The following is a 17,481-nucleotide window of genomic DNA, read 5'->3' as shown; positions in this document are numbered from 1 at the left end:
TGGCCTTCCTAAATGTCAACAGCCATGAGCGACTGGTGCCTTCTGAGTTTGGGAGGGAACCAGATCACCGGCGGGGCAGGGGGTCCCCCAGTGGCTGATCACTGACCGGGGGGGGGGGGGAGGGGAGGGAGATCCCTCAGTGGCTGATTGCCAAGGTCAGAACCATCGGCGGTGAAACCGGAAGTGCACTTCCACCAGGACTTCCGGTGTTGCAGCTGGAGCTTCCAGGGGGTACATGGCCAATCTCAGGGGGTTCACGTGCACCCGTGTGCACCCCCTACATGTTGACAATGTCAAGGGCTGAAAATTATATGGCAGTCTGACCCTATAAGAGGGAGCAGACAGTGCTTTTGTAGAAACCCAGCAGTGGGTGGTTAGGTAATGGGGGGTATATCACTAGCAGTTAAAAACACAGGGGAGAGAGAAAAAAGTGAAGAGCAGGGGAAGGAAGGAGCAGTTTCTGGGCAGGAGTCATGCTGGAACCAGATAAGCTTGTTAGCAGGAAGGGCCACTCTTGAGGAGTGGGCCAGCGCTAAAGGGCCTGTCCAACTTCTCAGAGAAGGGCTAAAAGCTTGGTTCCTTAGTTGGTTGGTTTGGTGCAAGGTTTGTGTTTGTGTTGGAAGGACTGGCTGAGGAGCTCCCAAGGGAATCAAGCCAGCCTGCAAGGCTGCAGGCATGCCAATCTGCTTGCATAGACTATATTTCAAGAATCTCTCCTCCTGAATTGTAATAGGTGACTTAACTATAGGAATCATGACCAAGTTTCCTAATATTAACATTCACATGAGGCTTCCCTAGTCTCCGCTGATCATGTTATTTTAGAGGTTATGATATGTGGCTCAGTACAAAGATTCCAGGATGTGGAAAAATACAGCAGTAACATCATTTTCTTAATCCTATCCAAATGTAACATAGCTTTCCTTTGAATTTGATCCTGCTCTGACTAGTTTCTCTTGCAGTATAGCAGATTTGTAGTTGAAGTTACTCTTGAAGTAGTTTGCAAGTAACACGTCTTTTCTTTTGCTCTTTAAATTATACCCATTAATAGTATACTGACAGCCACTCAGCCATTTCAGCAGCCTCAAAGCACTTTTCTGAATATCAGATTGAATGATAAAGTATATCCAAATCAGTACAGAAATAGCATGCATTTATCGTTTCAGTAACTATACAATTACTTCCTTTCCTTTCAGGACCACTGAGGTTTCTTTCCCAGACAGAATCTGTCACAGCTTTCACAGGAGACACCGTGTTGTTGAAGTGTGAAGTGGTTGGAGAGCCCATGCCTACGGTACACTGGCAGAAAAACCAGGAGGACATGACCCTTAGCCTCAGTGACACCCGGATAGTTGTCTTGCCTTCTGGAGCTTTACAAATCAGCAGAATTCAAATGGGGGATAGTGGGATCTACAGATGCCTTGCAAAAAATCCAGCTAGTTCAAGAACAGGAAATGAAGCAGAAGTCAGAGTATTGGCAGGTAAGAACCAGGCATTTTTCCTTTAGCTTTTAGCACTGTTCTCATCATGGTTCTTCCTCTTGTGTAATGGTGGCTTCTACTGGGGTAGATAGGCTGACTTTTATACCCCATTTTTTTTAGCTACGCATATTAAATACTACACTTCTATTTACTCTGAACAGCTTGGAGACTTTAGAAGCAGCTACATACCAAGGAGGGTCACTGTGTGACCTGCCAGCTTTCCAGAGGCCATGATTTAAGAACTGATGCTATTTAATTACAAAGACTTATGTTCTGTATCTTTATCATATGCCTGCCTGTATCCACAGCTTGATCTATATACTGTGTACCTTTGTGGCTGGCAAATTTATTGCTTCACCAGTATTTTTCCATTTAGCTCCAGTTTCTTTTATTTCTAGAAATATTATGAAGAGTATAACTTAAAAGCAAAAGATTGCTTTGCCCAACATATTTCATGTTGAATCACCTGTTTTCTAGCTTTAATGCAACAGGATCATAGATTTGGGTCTACAAGTAACCTCAAAAGATCCTTTAGTCCAAAGTCCCTCCCCTGTGGAAAAATCAGTGTACCTTGGTCATCCCCAGTTGATATTTGTCTATACCTTTCTTAAACACTTTATATGAAAGAGATTATACAAGCAGTCTAGGTAGCATGTTCAAGTGTCTTACCACCCAATTATCTAGGCAGTTTCCCTGTTATCCAATCTAAAGCTTCATTGCTTCAAATTAAGCTAATTTCTTATTGTTTTTCCTCCAATATGTGTGATCTAGTCTAAACTTCATATGATATTTACTGATGTTCTTTTCTCTCTCTGCAGTTTGTCTGCATTATTCTTAGGATGTGTTGGCTAAAACAGAACACAGTATTCCAGCTCGTGACATAGTAGCATTTATTTAAAGGCTGAAACCCCAATGAAATAGTATAAAGACACTATTAACTATAATGTTTTTAGACTGTGTTTATAAGCTCCCTCCTGATTCAAGGTTGTATGTAAGTGTGACTTCTGGATACAGGATTCTTGGACTGTTGGGTTTAAATCAAGGCTGCACTGAAGTCACTGAAGTTGCCATTTATTTCAATGTGACCATTATTTCAACCTTGAACTCTTGGGGGTCTGATCATACACAGATCTATGACCATGAATGGAGTATACAGAGAGGTTTTGTTTTTTGGTTTTTAACCCTCCTCTCATGGAGTGATCGCCAGCTCTAGGACCCCTTGTCTAGTTTATCGCACAGTCCAATGTGGCACTTGCTGCTGCTTCATCAGTCCATAGCTCAGTCAGACCTCCCTGCTATAGTGTGCTTGTGAGGAGAAAAAACAAAAATTATGCCTGGTTTTTAGATTAATCATTGATCTCAACAATTTGTCTAATTCTCAGTCCTTACCAATAGCTGCGTTTGATTTGGGGGATAATTGTCCCCAAAGCTCTTCTTCCCCCTCTGAGATGTTTGCAGAAGATGGAGCCCCTGCCGTTTCTGGGGGTTAATGTTTCTGAGAGTAACCAGAGGCAAAAGGGAAGTCGTTGTCTTATGGTGTGTCTCACTGGCTCAACAGGCAGAGCGTGCTTTCCCGCACAGCCAAGGCTGGCGGGTTTGCTTCCCCACCTCAGTTTTCACAGCAAGAAAAAGAGGCAGCCGGGTTGGAAAACAACTGGTGCTTTGACAATCAGCTCCCCATCTCCATGCGAGAAGTGGTGTCAGAAGAGCGGTATCCCAGATGTAAGATCAGACATAGACCCCATTTAGCTCACCCCAGCAGACATAACTCTCTCCACAGAGCTCCCCTGCTTCTTCTCCTTCCCTGTTTAGCTTTCCTGCAGGTCCTGAGGCCAGTGCCTCAATGTGCAGCCCCCAGACCCAGCTCTTCTTCCTGCAGGTACCTCTTTAATCCTCCATCCCATCACCTTCTACCTGGGATCCCTAATCATATCCTTGGCTGAGACTTCCAGGGGAAACCAAACCTAGCTGGCTCATATGGTTTTGATACTGCAAAAAGGGGTAGAGCTGCTGGAGTCCAAATTTTCAAACCTTTGAAATAATAAGGGACAACAACATATGCCAGTTAACATATGACATAAAAAGGAAAATGCGTACAAAATATCGGAGGGACAAAAGCATCTAAATAAACATGTTCTTGTGGCCCGATCAGTGATTCAGTGACTATGATAGCTCCCAAACAAAAGAAGATAGAATCATAGTACACTCCATCAAAATCGGAGTAAAAAAGATGAAGTGGAGGAGAGAGATTTTATAGAGAAACAGCTGCTGTGTATTTCTAAGACGGTACCAAAAAAGTGAGAGTGAGAGAGAAATATTAAAAGATATTGCCTGTGCATCTCAAACTCCTATTGATTTTTAGGGCAGGCACAACTCTGAGAGTAGTATCCGTCTGTACAAAGATTGCTCATGATTACATCCCTTTATGTGGACCAGCTTTTTGACTTCCAAACTCTAAAACTACATTCCTGATCAGCAGTAACAATGTGAGACATGTACAATGTGGCTAAAATCTGATCTGCCTCATGCCTTCATTTGAATTCCAAGCCAAAGCCATTCAATTTTTATGTGGGGCGGGGGGGGATTAAAAGTTGATTTTGTGATCTCTTGCATTTCTGGCCCTGGCTGGGACCACTAGCAGCAATGTCAGAATATGGTGAGGGATACTTCTAACTGCAGTGAACAAAGGAGAACTGGGAACTGAAAACATGATAAGAAGTCCTGTTCCAGCATGTATGATCCAGGGTTTTGGATAAACACGACTGGATTGGAGGTAAACATTACTAGTGCCAAAGCTTTAACAAGAGGCATTTAGTAAATATTCCTCCAAATTTCTGATAAATTCCATGTACCTGGGCAAGATGTGCTGGTGCAGGGACAAGAAAATCTAAAGAAGCAAAGAAGAGACAGGGACAAGAAAATCTAACTCCTTTTGTAATTTTAAACAAAAATGTTCTCCTGTGACTAAAGCCACAGACAATACAACAATTCTTTGTCTTGTATAACACCGAGTCCAAATGTTATAATATCAAATGCATAGGGATATCTGGAAACATCTTCCAATTCTTCCCATAGAAGTATTTTTTTACAACATTTGTTAGTCAGCAGTCTGTTTTATTCCAATATGTCATTACTATACACAGTTCGTTTATAGAATGGTTTGTTTGAGAATTATTTTTGTTTGGTCCCCTGGCCAAACTGGAAAAATATTTGGGATCTACTTGAAAAGAAAAAAGAAGTCTGCTTTCTCAGTAAAACAACAACAACAACAATAATAATAATAATAATAATGTTGATGATGATAAACAATTAGAGTGAGATTACACTTTACAATTAGCACATGATAATTCTAAGGGATTTTAATCTTATGATGTGGATGGATGGATAAAAGTTGCTGTGAGCAGTCACACGTTAAGGCCTAATAACTTCTCTAACTTGCACTCCTCGGACCTGTGGCCAGAGGCCTGGTAAGCAGGGTCATGGTAGAAGCCTCCTTGAGTCTGCTCCTGCCCCACACCCCAGCTCTCTGGCTGCAGTATAGGGTGGGGGCAGGGACTTCCCCAAGAGCTTGGATCCCCTTCCCCCAAAAATCACCCCCTTCTGCCAGGATTGCTGCCTTGCCTTCTCGAATTGGTGTCCCGATCACCCTGAGAGTGGCAGCAGTGCTGGCAGGAGGGCTGGGGTTTTCCTTTCCCTGTACGCTCCCAGGCTCATCAAGGCTGTGCTGCCCGTGCATGCCTGGATCCAGCCTCCACTGGGCTTTTTGGCTGGCCAGTAACTCCTTGCCCGCCTGACCCCTCTCCTTCAGCTGTGGGATCCAGGCATGTGGAGTGGCATGGGCTGCAGGAAGCACAGGAGCAGGTAGGGAGGGGGAAGCCCTGCTGCCATAGCTGCTGCTTTTAGACTGATTGGGGCAGTGAAGGGATTGAAGGGAGCAGAGGGGGTGATCAAGGAAGCAGTTAGGGGCTGAGGGGTCCATGGGAGGGGAGGATGCTTGGGTCAGCAATGTAGTGATCCAAACAGTGGGGGCAGGCTTGGGGGGGGGGGGGAATCTGGGGGAGCAGATGGGGGGTGGGGGAGACAACTCCTTGCCACCTTGCTCAGCCTTCTCCTCCTGTCCCTCTCCCTTTTCCCCTGCCCCGCTCACTCCTTTCCTCTCCCTCCCTACTCACACTCTTCCCAGCTGTCAGCCCAGCACCACAGGCGTTAGTCCACTTGGGAGCAGTGCCTCCTAGGATACACGAGGAGTGGAAATTCATAGTGTTATCTCAGGTGAACACCCAGAAGTTAACTTGAGCTGGGTAACACAACTCAAAGATCATCTTTGCCTGAAGTTTTGTAACCTTAAGATGCCTAGAGGGCACTTAGCACTTGCTAATGAGCTTTAATATGAGATTGGTCAAGTTTGAAATGTTCTTAATTTCACCTAGCTGTAACATGTCGTCTTCCCTTTACATAATGAAAAAATCAAAATGTTATATCTGGTAAATGTCAAACAAGGTGTTTTTCTGCTACAACTTTGAACTTGGCAGAAATGTACTTAACTGCACCAGTTGCTCAAAACCTCTACTTTTTGTTAATAAAGGACTGCCTAAACTTTTTCTGACTGGCTCTAATGAGCATCTTGGTAATTCAGATTTGGCAGGGATTTTGTATTGCTATCCAGGCAGATGATGACACAGTTAAGCCTTGGGAGTTCATCACAATTATACCTTCAGTTTGATGGCAGAATACTAAGACAGGGTTGCAGCAGCCCCTAGCACATGCCGATACAGCAGTAAAAAAACTTGGAACTGTATGATCTTTGTCTCAGCAGAGACTTGCAATCAGGTTTTTAACTCTCTTTCACTGTTTCACTTCTTTCATTACTCTATGAATAGCTAGCACATTTTTTAAAGAGAATACTTATTCCCAATTCACAGGATGAAACTTTAATTAAAATGTTCCCGTTTTCTTCAGGGTCCAGAAACATAAGCCCAACTGACTGCTTTGGACAAGACAGAAGGAAAGAAGAGATGCTCAAATCAACACCCATGTTCCCTTAATCACTATAAAGAAAAAACATCTTACTCCAGAAATAAAATAATATTATTATACCAGCTCACCGCCACCTAGGAATAGGCTAGATTCCTCTTTGTTTTAAATCGATTAGCCCAGCTGAGATTTTTAAGCCAGGACCCTGCTGAAATACCGATGGCTTTTTTTTTTTAATGCAGAAGTTGACTGTCTGAAAGCCATAGATTCTCCATTTGTAAATAAAAACTTTGCATTGTCATTAGGGGCAGATGGCATTGGCTATAGTGTCACCATATCTGGAGCTTTCTATTTTGTCTCATCCAGTTTATTTCTGCTAAATTAAGATACCAAAATAAAATAAAAATGGGGAGGGAGGAGGAGAAGTAACACATGCAGCATGTTACTGAGGATTTTCAGTTCCTTATGAAATAGGAATAGAGTTTATTTGCCTTTGGGTGATTCAGTCTCATGTTCACACTTGTCCTTGCAGGGGTATAAGGGGCTCAATCACCATAGATACGAGGAGGATGTGAGATGGAGTTGAAAAAGTGTGTATTCCTGTAGGGTCAGTAAGTCACAATAAGGTTTACATTTAGGACTAAAGCACGCTGTGCTCCTTAAGTAACTTCTGCATCAAAAGAGCACACATTTAAAAAGCATCACTTTACCCCTCCCCCTCATAATGTTCCCATGAAGTAGGATTACTGACCCAGAAAAGTGAAAGGCATTATCTTTAGGCCAAATTGATTCCCTAGGAGACATCGAGATATAGTCACCATACTGGATAAAAGCATCTTATCTGATTAGCATGGGAGGCAGGATAATAGTGAATTTTATTTTTTTTAAATGATTTTGTACAATTGCATTTATTTGTTGAGAAAGAGCCAGCCCATATATATAGTCTCTCATACAGTTAACTAGTCAGATGCAAAGGTCTAATAAAAGTTACCATTTATTTTTTTCATGATCTTCTCTATCTATTTTTGGCCCAATTCTGTTAAACACCATATTTACTCAGATATAAAATAAGGTTTTTCCCCCCAATCAGCATGGTGAAAAAAAACCCTCATCTTATATTAAATACATTATCTATCATTAAATTATTCCCAGAAGCAGTGTGTGCTCAGTAATGAAAACCAACTGTGAAGTTGATTAAATGCAGCCAACACTGAGCATGCCTGTAAAACACATGGTCCATATTGGGCAAATATAACAATAGTAACCCTTTTTATTTCTACAAAAGTTTCAAAACATAAAGTCTGCTTCCCTCACAGCATAGGACCCCTACTAAACAAGAAGGAGCAATTAGTGACAGACCGGGGGGACAAGGCTGAGCTATTCAATGATTTTTTTGCCTCAGTGTTCTTGAACAGGGGTCAAGATAAGTCTCCTAATGGGCTCTTAGATGGTCATCGGCGGGACACCAGCCTACCAACTGTCAACACTGATTTGGTGCAGAGTCACTTGGATGAACTAGATGTGTTCAAGTCAGCAGGCCCAGATGAGCTTCATCCGAGGGTACTGAAGGAATTGGCCAGTGTCATAGCAGAACTAGTGGCATGGCTGTTTGAGCGCTCATGATGCTCGGGTCAGGTTCTGGAGGACTGGAAAAGGGCCAATGTGATCCCTGTTTTCAAGAAGGAGAGGAAGGAGGATTTGAGTAATTACAGGCCAGACACTCTCACCGCCATCCTTGGAAAGGTCTTTGAAAAGATTATGAAGGATCATATCTGTGGGAGTCCAGCAGGAAAAATAATGCAGCAGAGGTGGATGTCATTTTCTTGGATTTTAGCAAGGCCTTCCATATGGTATCTCATCCCATTCTCATAAATAAATTAAAAGGCTATGATATAGATGTTTACACAGTCCGGTGGGTGGCAAATTGGCTTAGTGGTCGCCCCCAGAGAGTGGTAGTAGACGGGACGGTATTGACCTGGAAGTATGTGGATAATGGGGTCCTGCAGGGTTTGGTCCTTGGACCTGTACTCTTCAATATCTTCATCAGTGACTTGGATGTGGGTGTGAAGTGTACTCTGTCCAAGTTTGCACATGATACTAAATTGTGGGGTGAAGCGCACACTCCGGAGGGTAGGAAACGATTGCAGGCAGACCTGGATAGGGTAGAAAAGTGGGCAGTACACAATAGGATGCAGTACAACAAGGATAAGTAGAGTGCTGCAGCTAGGGTGCAAAAATATCCAGCACACCTACTGGCTAGGAAGTGACCCTCTCAGGAGCACAGAAGCAGAAAGGGATCTCAGAGTCATAGTAGACTCCAAGATGAACATGAGTTGTCAGTGTGACGAAATCATCAGCAAAGCTAACTGCACTTTAGCATGCATCAGTAGATGCATGATAAATAGATACAAGGAGGTGATACTTCCCCTCTATGAAGCATTGGTCAGACCGCAGTTGGAGTACTGCATCCAGTTTTGGGCGCTGTACTTCAAGAAGGATGTTGATAGATTCGAGAGGGTCCAGAGGAGGCCATTTGTATGGTTAGAGACTTACAGGACAAGCCCTATGAGGAGAGACTGAGGGACCTGGACTGCTTCAGCCTCCACAAGAGATGGCTGAGAAGTGATCTTGTGGCTGCGTACAAATTCATTAGGGGGTTGCAGCAAGGGATCAGAGATGCTCTGTTCACCAGGGTGCCTCTTGGGGTAACAAGGAACAATGGTTACAAACTGACAGAGAGAAGATTTAGGCTGGATATCAGGAAAAACTTCTTCACAGTAAGGGTGGCCAAAATCTGGAACGGGCTCCCAAGGGAGGTGGCGCTCTCCCCTACCCTGGGGGTCTTCAAGAGGAGGTTAGATAGGAATCTGGCTAGGCTCATCTGACCCCAGCACTCTTTCATGCCTAGGCAGGGGGTTGGGCTCGATGATCTGTTGAGGTCCCTTCCGACCCTAGCATCTGTAAATCTACGAATCACCTTACCTTGTATAATAAAAACTATATCAATTGAAAAGAAGCAAAACAGTAAGATGTCAAAACTTAAAACATGCTTCCATCAGTTTCCAAAACATCAACAAATAAGACTAACAAAGCCACAGAATGTTTTTACATTATCCAATTATTCTCTCCTTTGCCAAAATCTCATTAATTCAGGGGCCTGGAGACTTTTGTTTCTTAATATTGCAGTATTCCCCATTGCTTTCGAGAGTCATATATTAATGCCTGTCACACCTTATCTCATCTATCCTTGTCTTAGTCTCGCTCATGCCTTTTTTTTAACCAACCTCTGGCCTGCAGCCATAGCTCTACCACCTTTCAGGCCTCATCATCTTTTCATCCTCCTAGAAATCTTGATTTGGTCTGTTGTGACCTGTAACCCCAGTTTTCCTGTTCCTTCTATCTTTCCCTCCACCAGGCATTTACATTGTTGTCCATTTAGATTTTCCCCAATCCCTTTTTGTGTTCATTTGTGACTCTTATTGCCTGTTCTAGGGACACACTGTCTCTTGCTAAGATATTAACATCATCCATATATAACATGCATTTTGCTTGCATGCTGTTTCCTCTGGAGATTGGCGTGACATCAATCATGTGATCCAACCTCATCCTGTGGACCAATGGATCGATGGTGCAGATGACTAGGAATGGGAAGAGGGGATACCCCTGTCTCACACCTGATCTGACCATGACCTTCTTTGTTAGATGAGCATTCACTCCTACCTCACACTGTACTTCTTTGTATAAAGTCTCGATCCAACTTAAAAATGTAGGTGGGATCCCTATCCTGTTCATTGTGCCAGATAGAAATTTATGCTCTATGCAGTTGTATGTTTTTTTCTAAATCAGGAATCAGGAGTCCCATGTTTAGTCCTCATTCTTGATGGTACAAAGTTGCATCTCTTTTTTGTGGCAGGGTCACAGTTACTACTCTGCTGGAGACGACACAAGCCTGGTCACTGTGGACACCTTTCCCACAGCTTTTTAAAAATCTATTTCCTAATACTTTGGCCATTATCTTGCAGTGTAGATTCAATAAGATTCTCAGCCTCCAGTTCTCCAACTTTTCCTACTCTACTTTCTTGTACAATAATGGTTTCCCTGTGTCCATACCTTTTCCCAGGTTTTTTCTCTCCAGGCACTTCTGGAACACTGCTAACAGGTCTGGGCTCAGTGCATCCCAACAAGTCTTGTTAAATTCTGCTGGGAGCCTATCATTCCCCCAAGACTTTTCTGTCTTGCAGGCTTGGGTTGCCTCCCACAGTTCTTCCAATGTCCACATCTCAAGCTTCTTCCTCTTATTTTCTTCCAAGCTCATCTCTAATCCTGCCAAAAAGAAGTCAAGAGCTTCCTGATGCAACACTCCTTCTGCAGTATTAATATTGATAACATTCCTTCAGCGTGCTCAGTATCAATTCTGTCTTTGTTAGCCACACTCCTCTCATCCTGCACTGCCATAATTCGTTTTTATATTCCTTTCCTCCTGGCAAAGTAGGTGGACCATCCTTCTCCTTCCTCCACCAGATGGCCTTCATCAGGAAGATATTTCTCGGTGCTTTTCTCAAAAAAACTCTTTCAAAAGGTTCTTTGTGTCTCTAATTTCCTCCACTACCACAGATAACTTCACCAGTCACAGGAGACACTGCAGTCTACACTGCAGTCTTATAAACTTCTTCTGCTTTTCCCAGGCCCTTCTTTTCCCTGTATTCTGAAAAGTCTTGCATTCTTCCATTAACATCTTCCCACTGTCTCACTCTGCTTGTATGCATTCTTTCATAGTTCCTGAATTCTTTACAGTGACTCCTATACCATCTGCTTACTTATTTGTCTTCCAGTAGTCTCATATTTAACTTCCACTGCCATCTGCCTGGTATTCTCTGCTCTCCCACTTCCAACACCATTTTCAGTAGCAGGTGGTCTGAGAAAAAGACCAGTATTCTCTTTGTCACTCAAACTTTCCAGTCTATAGACTCAAAAATGAAGTCTGTGTGGGACCGTGAGCAGCCCACCGCATCTGCCCTAGTAAAACTACTCTCAACTCCAGGCATTGCCTTTTGTGCATCCTGTAGTTTAATTCATTACCATCCTTGCCAGTATCCACAAGGACCTATCTAATCCTGAAGCATCACTCCCCATCCTATCCCCTACCTCCAATATACAATTAAAATCTCCAACCAATATTAGGCAGTGCTCCCAGTAGGAGGATTGTTAGTCCTCTAAGTGGGCACAGCATGTCTTCCTCTCCGCCGGTGCATAAACGTTCAGTGTTCTAAACCTTTCCCTTTTCCCTTCTCACTGATCACCAATAACACTCTTCTCCCACTTATCTCCTGATAGCTTATTAGTTGCAGCTGTGGATCTTTAATTGGTATTGCCACACCTGTCATCCTGTTTTCATTACTTTCCATGCTTCCATCTTCCTATGAGGTCTCTATACTCCCTCTGTCCCAGTATCTCACGTTCCTGCAGGCATATCACATCTGCCTCCATCTGGTCCTTCATCATGCTCCATTCTGCATGGCTATGAATGCTACTTATATTAACTGATATTTATAATCATATTTGTCCCAAGATATTGCCCAGCATCCTCCAGGAACAGTTTATACCCCAAGATCTTGGTCTCCTTCCAAACTTGAGACTGAGCCTTCCTTCTCCTTTTGTGTCCTTCCTCCTCCATCGTCTCGTTTCACCATGTCCATTACATGCAACAAACTTTGTATTTTGCCTTCCTCTAAGAACTCTACCCTGGCAGGGCTTTGGCCTCCCTCTGCAGGCCCTAATGAACCTGAGAGCCATAGGGCTAGCAGATGGTTGGAGGGGGATCCCAAAGGGGGACTCCTGTTGCCTGTTTGTCTCTTTTCTTTCCTCCTGTGTCTTCACCTCCTCTCAAACGCTTACCCCTACTGAGACTACCCAGAGTTATGCCTGGTCTCTCCAGGCCCCAATCCATACCCCGTCTGGTTCTTCAACATTGTCCACATTCTCCACTCTCTTGCAGTGCCTCAGTAGCCAAAAGCTTATATCCTTTTCATTGGTAAGGCCTGTGTAACATCTTAATTGTGACTAATTTTTCTCAGGTGTTTTTAACAACCAGAAAATCAAAATGTACTAGGATGGGTTCTTCCTTGCATTCCTTGTAGGGCTCCTAGAATTTTTGGTATGCTGTCTCATACCTAAAAGTTACTTCCCAGTCCAAGTTGCTCAGCATCTGGATTATGGAATCCATTTCAAGCACCCAAAAGTTCAGTGTCAGCTTGCTGTAATCCAGCTGGGTCATCTCTAGCTTCAACATGCCTGAGCGAAACCTTGCCTTGTAGAGATTTTTGCACAGAATGGCAGAGCTTCTTCCTTTTCCCAGCTCTCGCTTATTATCCTCCACTAGACACAGTCCATCCCGTCTCTTTCCTTGCTGCCATTCCAAACAATACTGCTGCCTTTGCCAGCGCTGTTGCTCCAGCTTCTGCTGATGCCTCCTAAGCCTTACAGCTAGACCAGGCCATCATCCTGATGTTGGCTGACAGACTGAGAATCAATCTACTGATGGAAACCTACCTTGGGCTAGGTTAGGGCAGCCCATCTGAAGAAGATTTGGTGTTCATTGCACTCTGTCTCCCTCACTGCCAACTCATTTCCAAGTCATGGTGAGCCACAGCATTGCATATATTTTTTTACTTCCTCTTTACTCCCACAGCTAAGCAGCACCTTTCCTTTCCATTTCCAGTGATTCCTGTTTCTTTGCCAGCCTTAAATGGCTGGTAAGCATCACCAAACTTCTATGAATTGAGAGAAACTGTTGTCCCCTCTCTCAACCTGTTGCATATAATTAGTACGACCCTGACCTCCATGAGGTGGAGCTGGACTAGGCATCCCCAGACCTCATCTGCATATATACTTGTGGAGGATCCCAGGACTCGTAATAAGAGTATCAGTTTCCTGTTCCAGTGGGGGTGCTAATTAGCAAATTGATCCTTTGTTGGGGGTTGTTGGAGTACAAACAAATACTGAGTAGTTCTGGGCTATGGCTTGAAATGTGGTTGCCTCAGCTTTGGCTCAGCCCCATGACCTATATTATAAATCATAAAACTTTTGGCTTTGGACTAATATCATGCATAGCTTATTCTATGTATAAAAAAGTACAGAAATAGTGCTTAAAAGTGCATTTATGGAATATGCTAAACTTGCAGCAGTTTGCAAAAAAAGGAACAATGCATCAATTCTGGATGAACTATATGGATACCTGCAGTAATTTGCCTATATGCAAATTAGTACAAGTATGTTTATTTTAAAGTCAGCGTCTTCAAATTAGCCCCTCACATATATAAGCTCAGGGAGAACAGTTTGACAGTAATAGGGGGAGGTGCTGGAAGGGGGAGCAGTGTCAGGGGAGCAGAGGGCAAGAGGGCCACCTGACTTCCCCAGATTTATGTTCCCTGATGTACCAGTGGGAGGGGGGCAAATTCAAGGCAAACCTCCAATAATTAGATTCCATGCATGGAAAGTTAAAACAAATTCATAAATTTTCCGTATATAGAATCTAATTGTTGGGTGGTTGTATTATATTCAGGGTAATTTGTGTTTAAATGTTGTTGTTCTTCTTGTTTAAGCATATTGGGAAAAGATAGAACATTGTGGTTTGAAAATACTTTCAGGTGGCATAAAGTTTTTCTGTGAAGTAAATAATAATGGAAATAGGTCATTTCTAAAGACCAATCTGGCTCGCATAGTACATCGTGTTAGACCCCTACTCCATGCGGTGCCCAGTGACTAGGGAGATGACAATTCAATTGCTCATGGATTTTGTTACTCATTAGCCAGAGCAAACAGGGAGCAAACACTAGCACACATTGCTCACAACAGCTTTATTCAGAATGGAGACAGCTTTGGGCGAGCTCCCTCACAGACGCAAAGCCCATGAAACCAGGGGAGCAGCCCTTAACATTAGTTCTTTTCACGTTTTATACACCTTGCTTCATAATCATTAACAATCATGCTACCTTCACTCCTCTTTTGGTTCCACCCATCTCTCCTCCCATCTCAAGCTCTGCCTCTGTTTACTGTTTACTTCATTAACACGGAATTGCTTATGCATTTCATTCATTTACATGCCTCTTTGCTAAGAGTGCATGTGTAAGACTCTGACCTCTTCTTTCGGTCACTTGCTGGTTCTTTCTGGTCTTTTGCTGATTCCTTCTTCAGCTCCAAGGTCTTGCTTTTGTTGTATCTCCTGACAATAGTTGGTGGGCTGCATCTTGTTCTTCTTACACTATATATTCTACACTACTCCATTGTTAAGAAACTGTGTACTTAAGCATTTGCAAAGTTATTTTAAATATATCATTCTGCCTTGCAACCAGCAGCTTTTGCTGAGACACAGGAAAAAAGCTTTAATTCAGCTGCAAATCCAGTGCTCCCTAAAATCCAAATCCTGTTACCCTAATATGCTGGGCTTATTTGAACAATACGTGCATTTGAATAAAGTTAAATGGAAGGTCATATAACTAGGAGCTAAATATGCAGATTAGACATGTAGGGTGAGGTAATATTCTTTTGGATCATAGTAGTTTTAAAAAAGGACTTGTTGGTTATATGTAACTAATCAAGTGAACGTGAATTTGAAGTGTAATGTAGTGGCTAAAAGGGTGAATGTGAGCTGTGGATCTAAAAACAGGACAATATCAAGGAAAAGTAGGGAGATGTTTATTACCACTATGTATGACATTAGTGAGACTATTTGAGTAATACTGTGTCTGGCACTAGGTTCATACTTTTAAAAGGATGTTGGTAAATTAGAAAGAGTTTAGAAAAAAGCTATAAAAATGACTGAAATATGGCATCCCTAAAAGTGTCTTAGGAACCCCTGTAGTTATCCAAGAGAGGTTAGGAAAAGTCACTTTATATCCTGGTCTACAATACTTACCTGGGGAGGTTCCTAACCTTATAGGGGTCTTTAATTTAAAGGAAAATGATGTCACAAAAAGTAGTGGCTGGAGACTAAAGCTGAACAAGATCAGGCTAGGAAAAAAGTAAACAATTTTAAGTTAGAAATAACTATGGGAACAATTTATTCAAAGATGTGATAGTCTCCATCAATTACATTTAAATTCAAGATTGAATTTCTTTAAAACAAATGAATAAAGTCAGAGTTCACACACACAATAATCTACTGGTCTCAATGCAGGAATTTCTCCGTGCAATTCTATGGCATATCAGCAGTTCATATAATTATAATGTATCTATCCTTTCTTGTCTTAATAACAAGGAATGAATAAATCAAATACTTGGTTCTGATTAGTGCACCAACAGTAAATATCCTGTGTGCTGCTGAACTGGCATATGCATACTATTACAGAATTCATTTTATTTTGTTAGGAGGAAATGTGTTTGTTGTCCTAATACAGGTGGTTGCTCTGTACTACCAAGTGTTGTGCCTGCATTCTACAGTTGCTTACCAGTAGTGAATTTACTCTGAATTTTGACTGCTACAGTGACTGGGAGGGAAATAGTCCCTTGGATTATGAACAGATTTATTTTAAGAAGATGCCTACTCAAGTCAAGTCTTCAAATGAAGACAGAATATTAAATTATTCCTGCATCTCCAGCATGCATGTTCATCTACTTATGAGCCTAATAAATGGGATATTTATAGAGGCAGGTATAGAAAAGACCAATTTAATGACTTCTGCTCCCTGAATGTATCTGCACCTTCTACCATTCAAGCAAATTACACTGAGGTCATTTTCAAAACTGGCTTTCCTGTAACCTTTGATTAAGCTGCCTTTGTCTGCTGGCAAAACTTCAATGTTAAGCTACAGAATTGGAAGGGTCAGAATGATGGCCTGAAGGTCATTTGGTGGCAGTACATCAAGATTGTCAGTGGCTAAATGACCAGGATTCAATTAATTCAGTCTGCTGGTTAGATTATCAGTTTTCCTGGTAGCTACCAGTTGTTAAGAGCAAGTGTGATGTCCATGCTGATTTATTGGCTGCTGGTGCTAAGCAACATAACACCACACTTCCTCTGTCATGAAGACACAACTTGTAAGCTGTGTGTGAAGATCCATGCCTCTCGGGGTCTTGCCTTGCTGCCTCACATTGTTGTTAAAGATAAAGTGGGGGCTGCCCTCAGAGCTGGGGAGCGCTGGGTGCTCTCTCTTTCTCTCTCTACACCCGGGGTCTTCTCCTGGGCTCACTTTGACCCACCTAATTGGATTCTAACCCCTCTGCCCACAGTCTCTCAGCCCTGGGACCCCAACCCCACTATTCATAGTCTCATGGCTTGGGGCCCCAACCCTGTTGGCCCTAATTGCCCTAAGGGATGTATAGCCTCCATCCTCCACTGTAAGCCATGCCTTGTGGATATTATTTGTCATCATTCTTTGGCTCTGTAGGGGCCTCAGCCCTCTTGGCTTTGGCCCACCTTTATTCTGGCTCCAGGCCTTCAGCCCTGGCTCACTTGTTCTGGTCCAGCTTCCTTGGCCTCAGCCCTTTTTGTGTGTCTCAGGTCTCCAGGCCCCTTGGCCTTGTCTTGAGTTTTGCCCCAGCCCTGCTGTCATCCCTGACCCAGCGCAGGGCTGCTCTCGATATGCCAGCCTCTGTCTGTTTACCTGGGCTCAGCCCCATGAGTCCCTGTCTCTGTACAGGTTGCTGTCCCCAGCCTGTAAATGTTTCAGTCACCTCTTTGGCTTCCTACCCACCCCTTTCAGCCACACCCAGGCCTGTAGTTCATCTGCATCAGCTACAGTACCATATTAAATCCCAACTGGGGTCCCAGCCACTACTACCCTGTAGCTGTCACCTCTTGCAGCTTTCCCAGGTACTGATGCTGCCTGGACCTCCCCTCTGTTGCCATCCAGGCCTGCAGAATTGTCTTCTGTGGATGTCAGGGCCAGACTGAGCCCTCTGGCTCAGGAGGCAGGCTTTCAGTAGGCTGGGTTATGCCCTTTCAGATCCCGTGGCTCAGCTCTCCGGCTGCTCTCAGGCATTGCAGCTTAAATCCTGAGCTACAGCCACTACCTTCTCCCCTGCTGCAATT

At 43.2% G+C, this 17,481-nt stretch overlaps 1 protein-coding gene across 2 annotated transcripts in view; it reads left to right on the top strand.

Annotated features, from left to right (window-relative positions):
* The window catches only part of DCC (DCC netrin 1 receptor), a 1,021,998-nt gene that overhangs the window by 444,294 nt on the left and 560,223 nt on the right, over nt 1–17,481 (top strand). For both annotated transcript variants that reach the window (XM_019495847.2, XM_059725279.1), the window contains exon 3: nt 1,194–1,478. In XM_019495847.2, the coding sequence (XP_019351392.1) occupies nt 1,194–1,478 (285 nt within the window). The remainder of the gene's footprint in view (nt 1–1,193; nt 1,479–17,481) is intronic.

The sequence above is a fragment of the Alligator mississippiensis genome, chromosome 3 (assembly GCF_030867095.1).
Source record: "Alligator mississippiensis isolate rAllMis1 chromosome 3, rAllMis1, whole genome shotgun sequence".
In the NCBI taxonomy this organism is placed as follows: Eukaryota; Metazoa; Chordata; order Crocodylia; family Alligatoridae; genus Alligator; species Alligator mississippiensis.
Note: the sequence above shows the minus strand (reverse complement) of the source record. Positions and strands in the feature narration are given on the sequence as shown.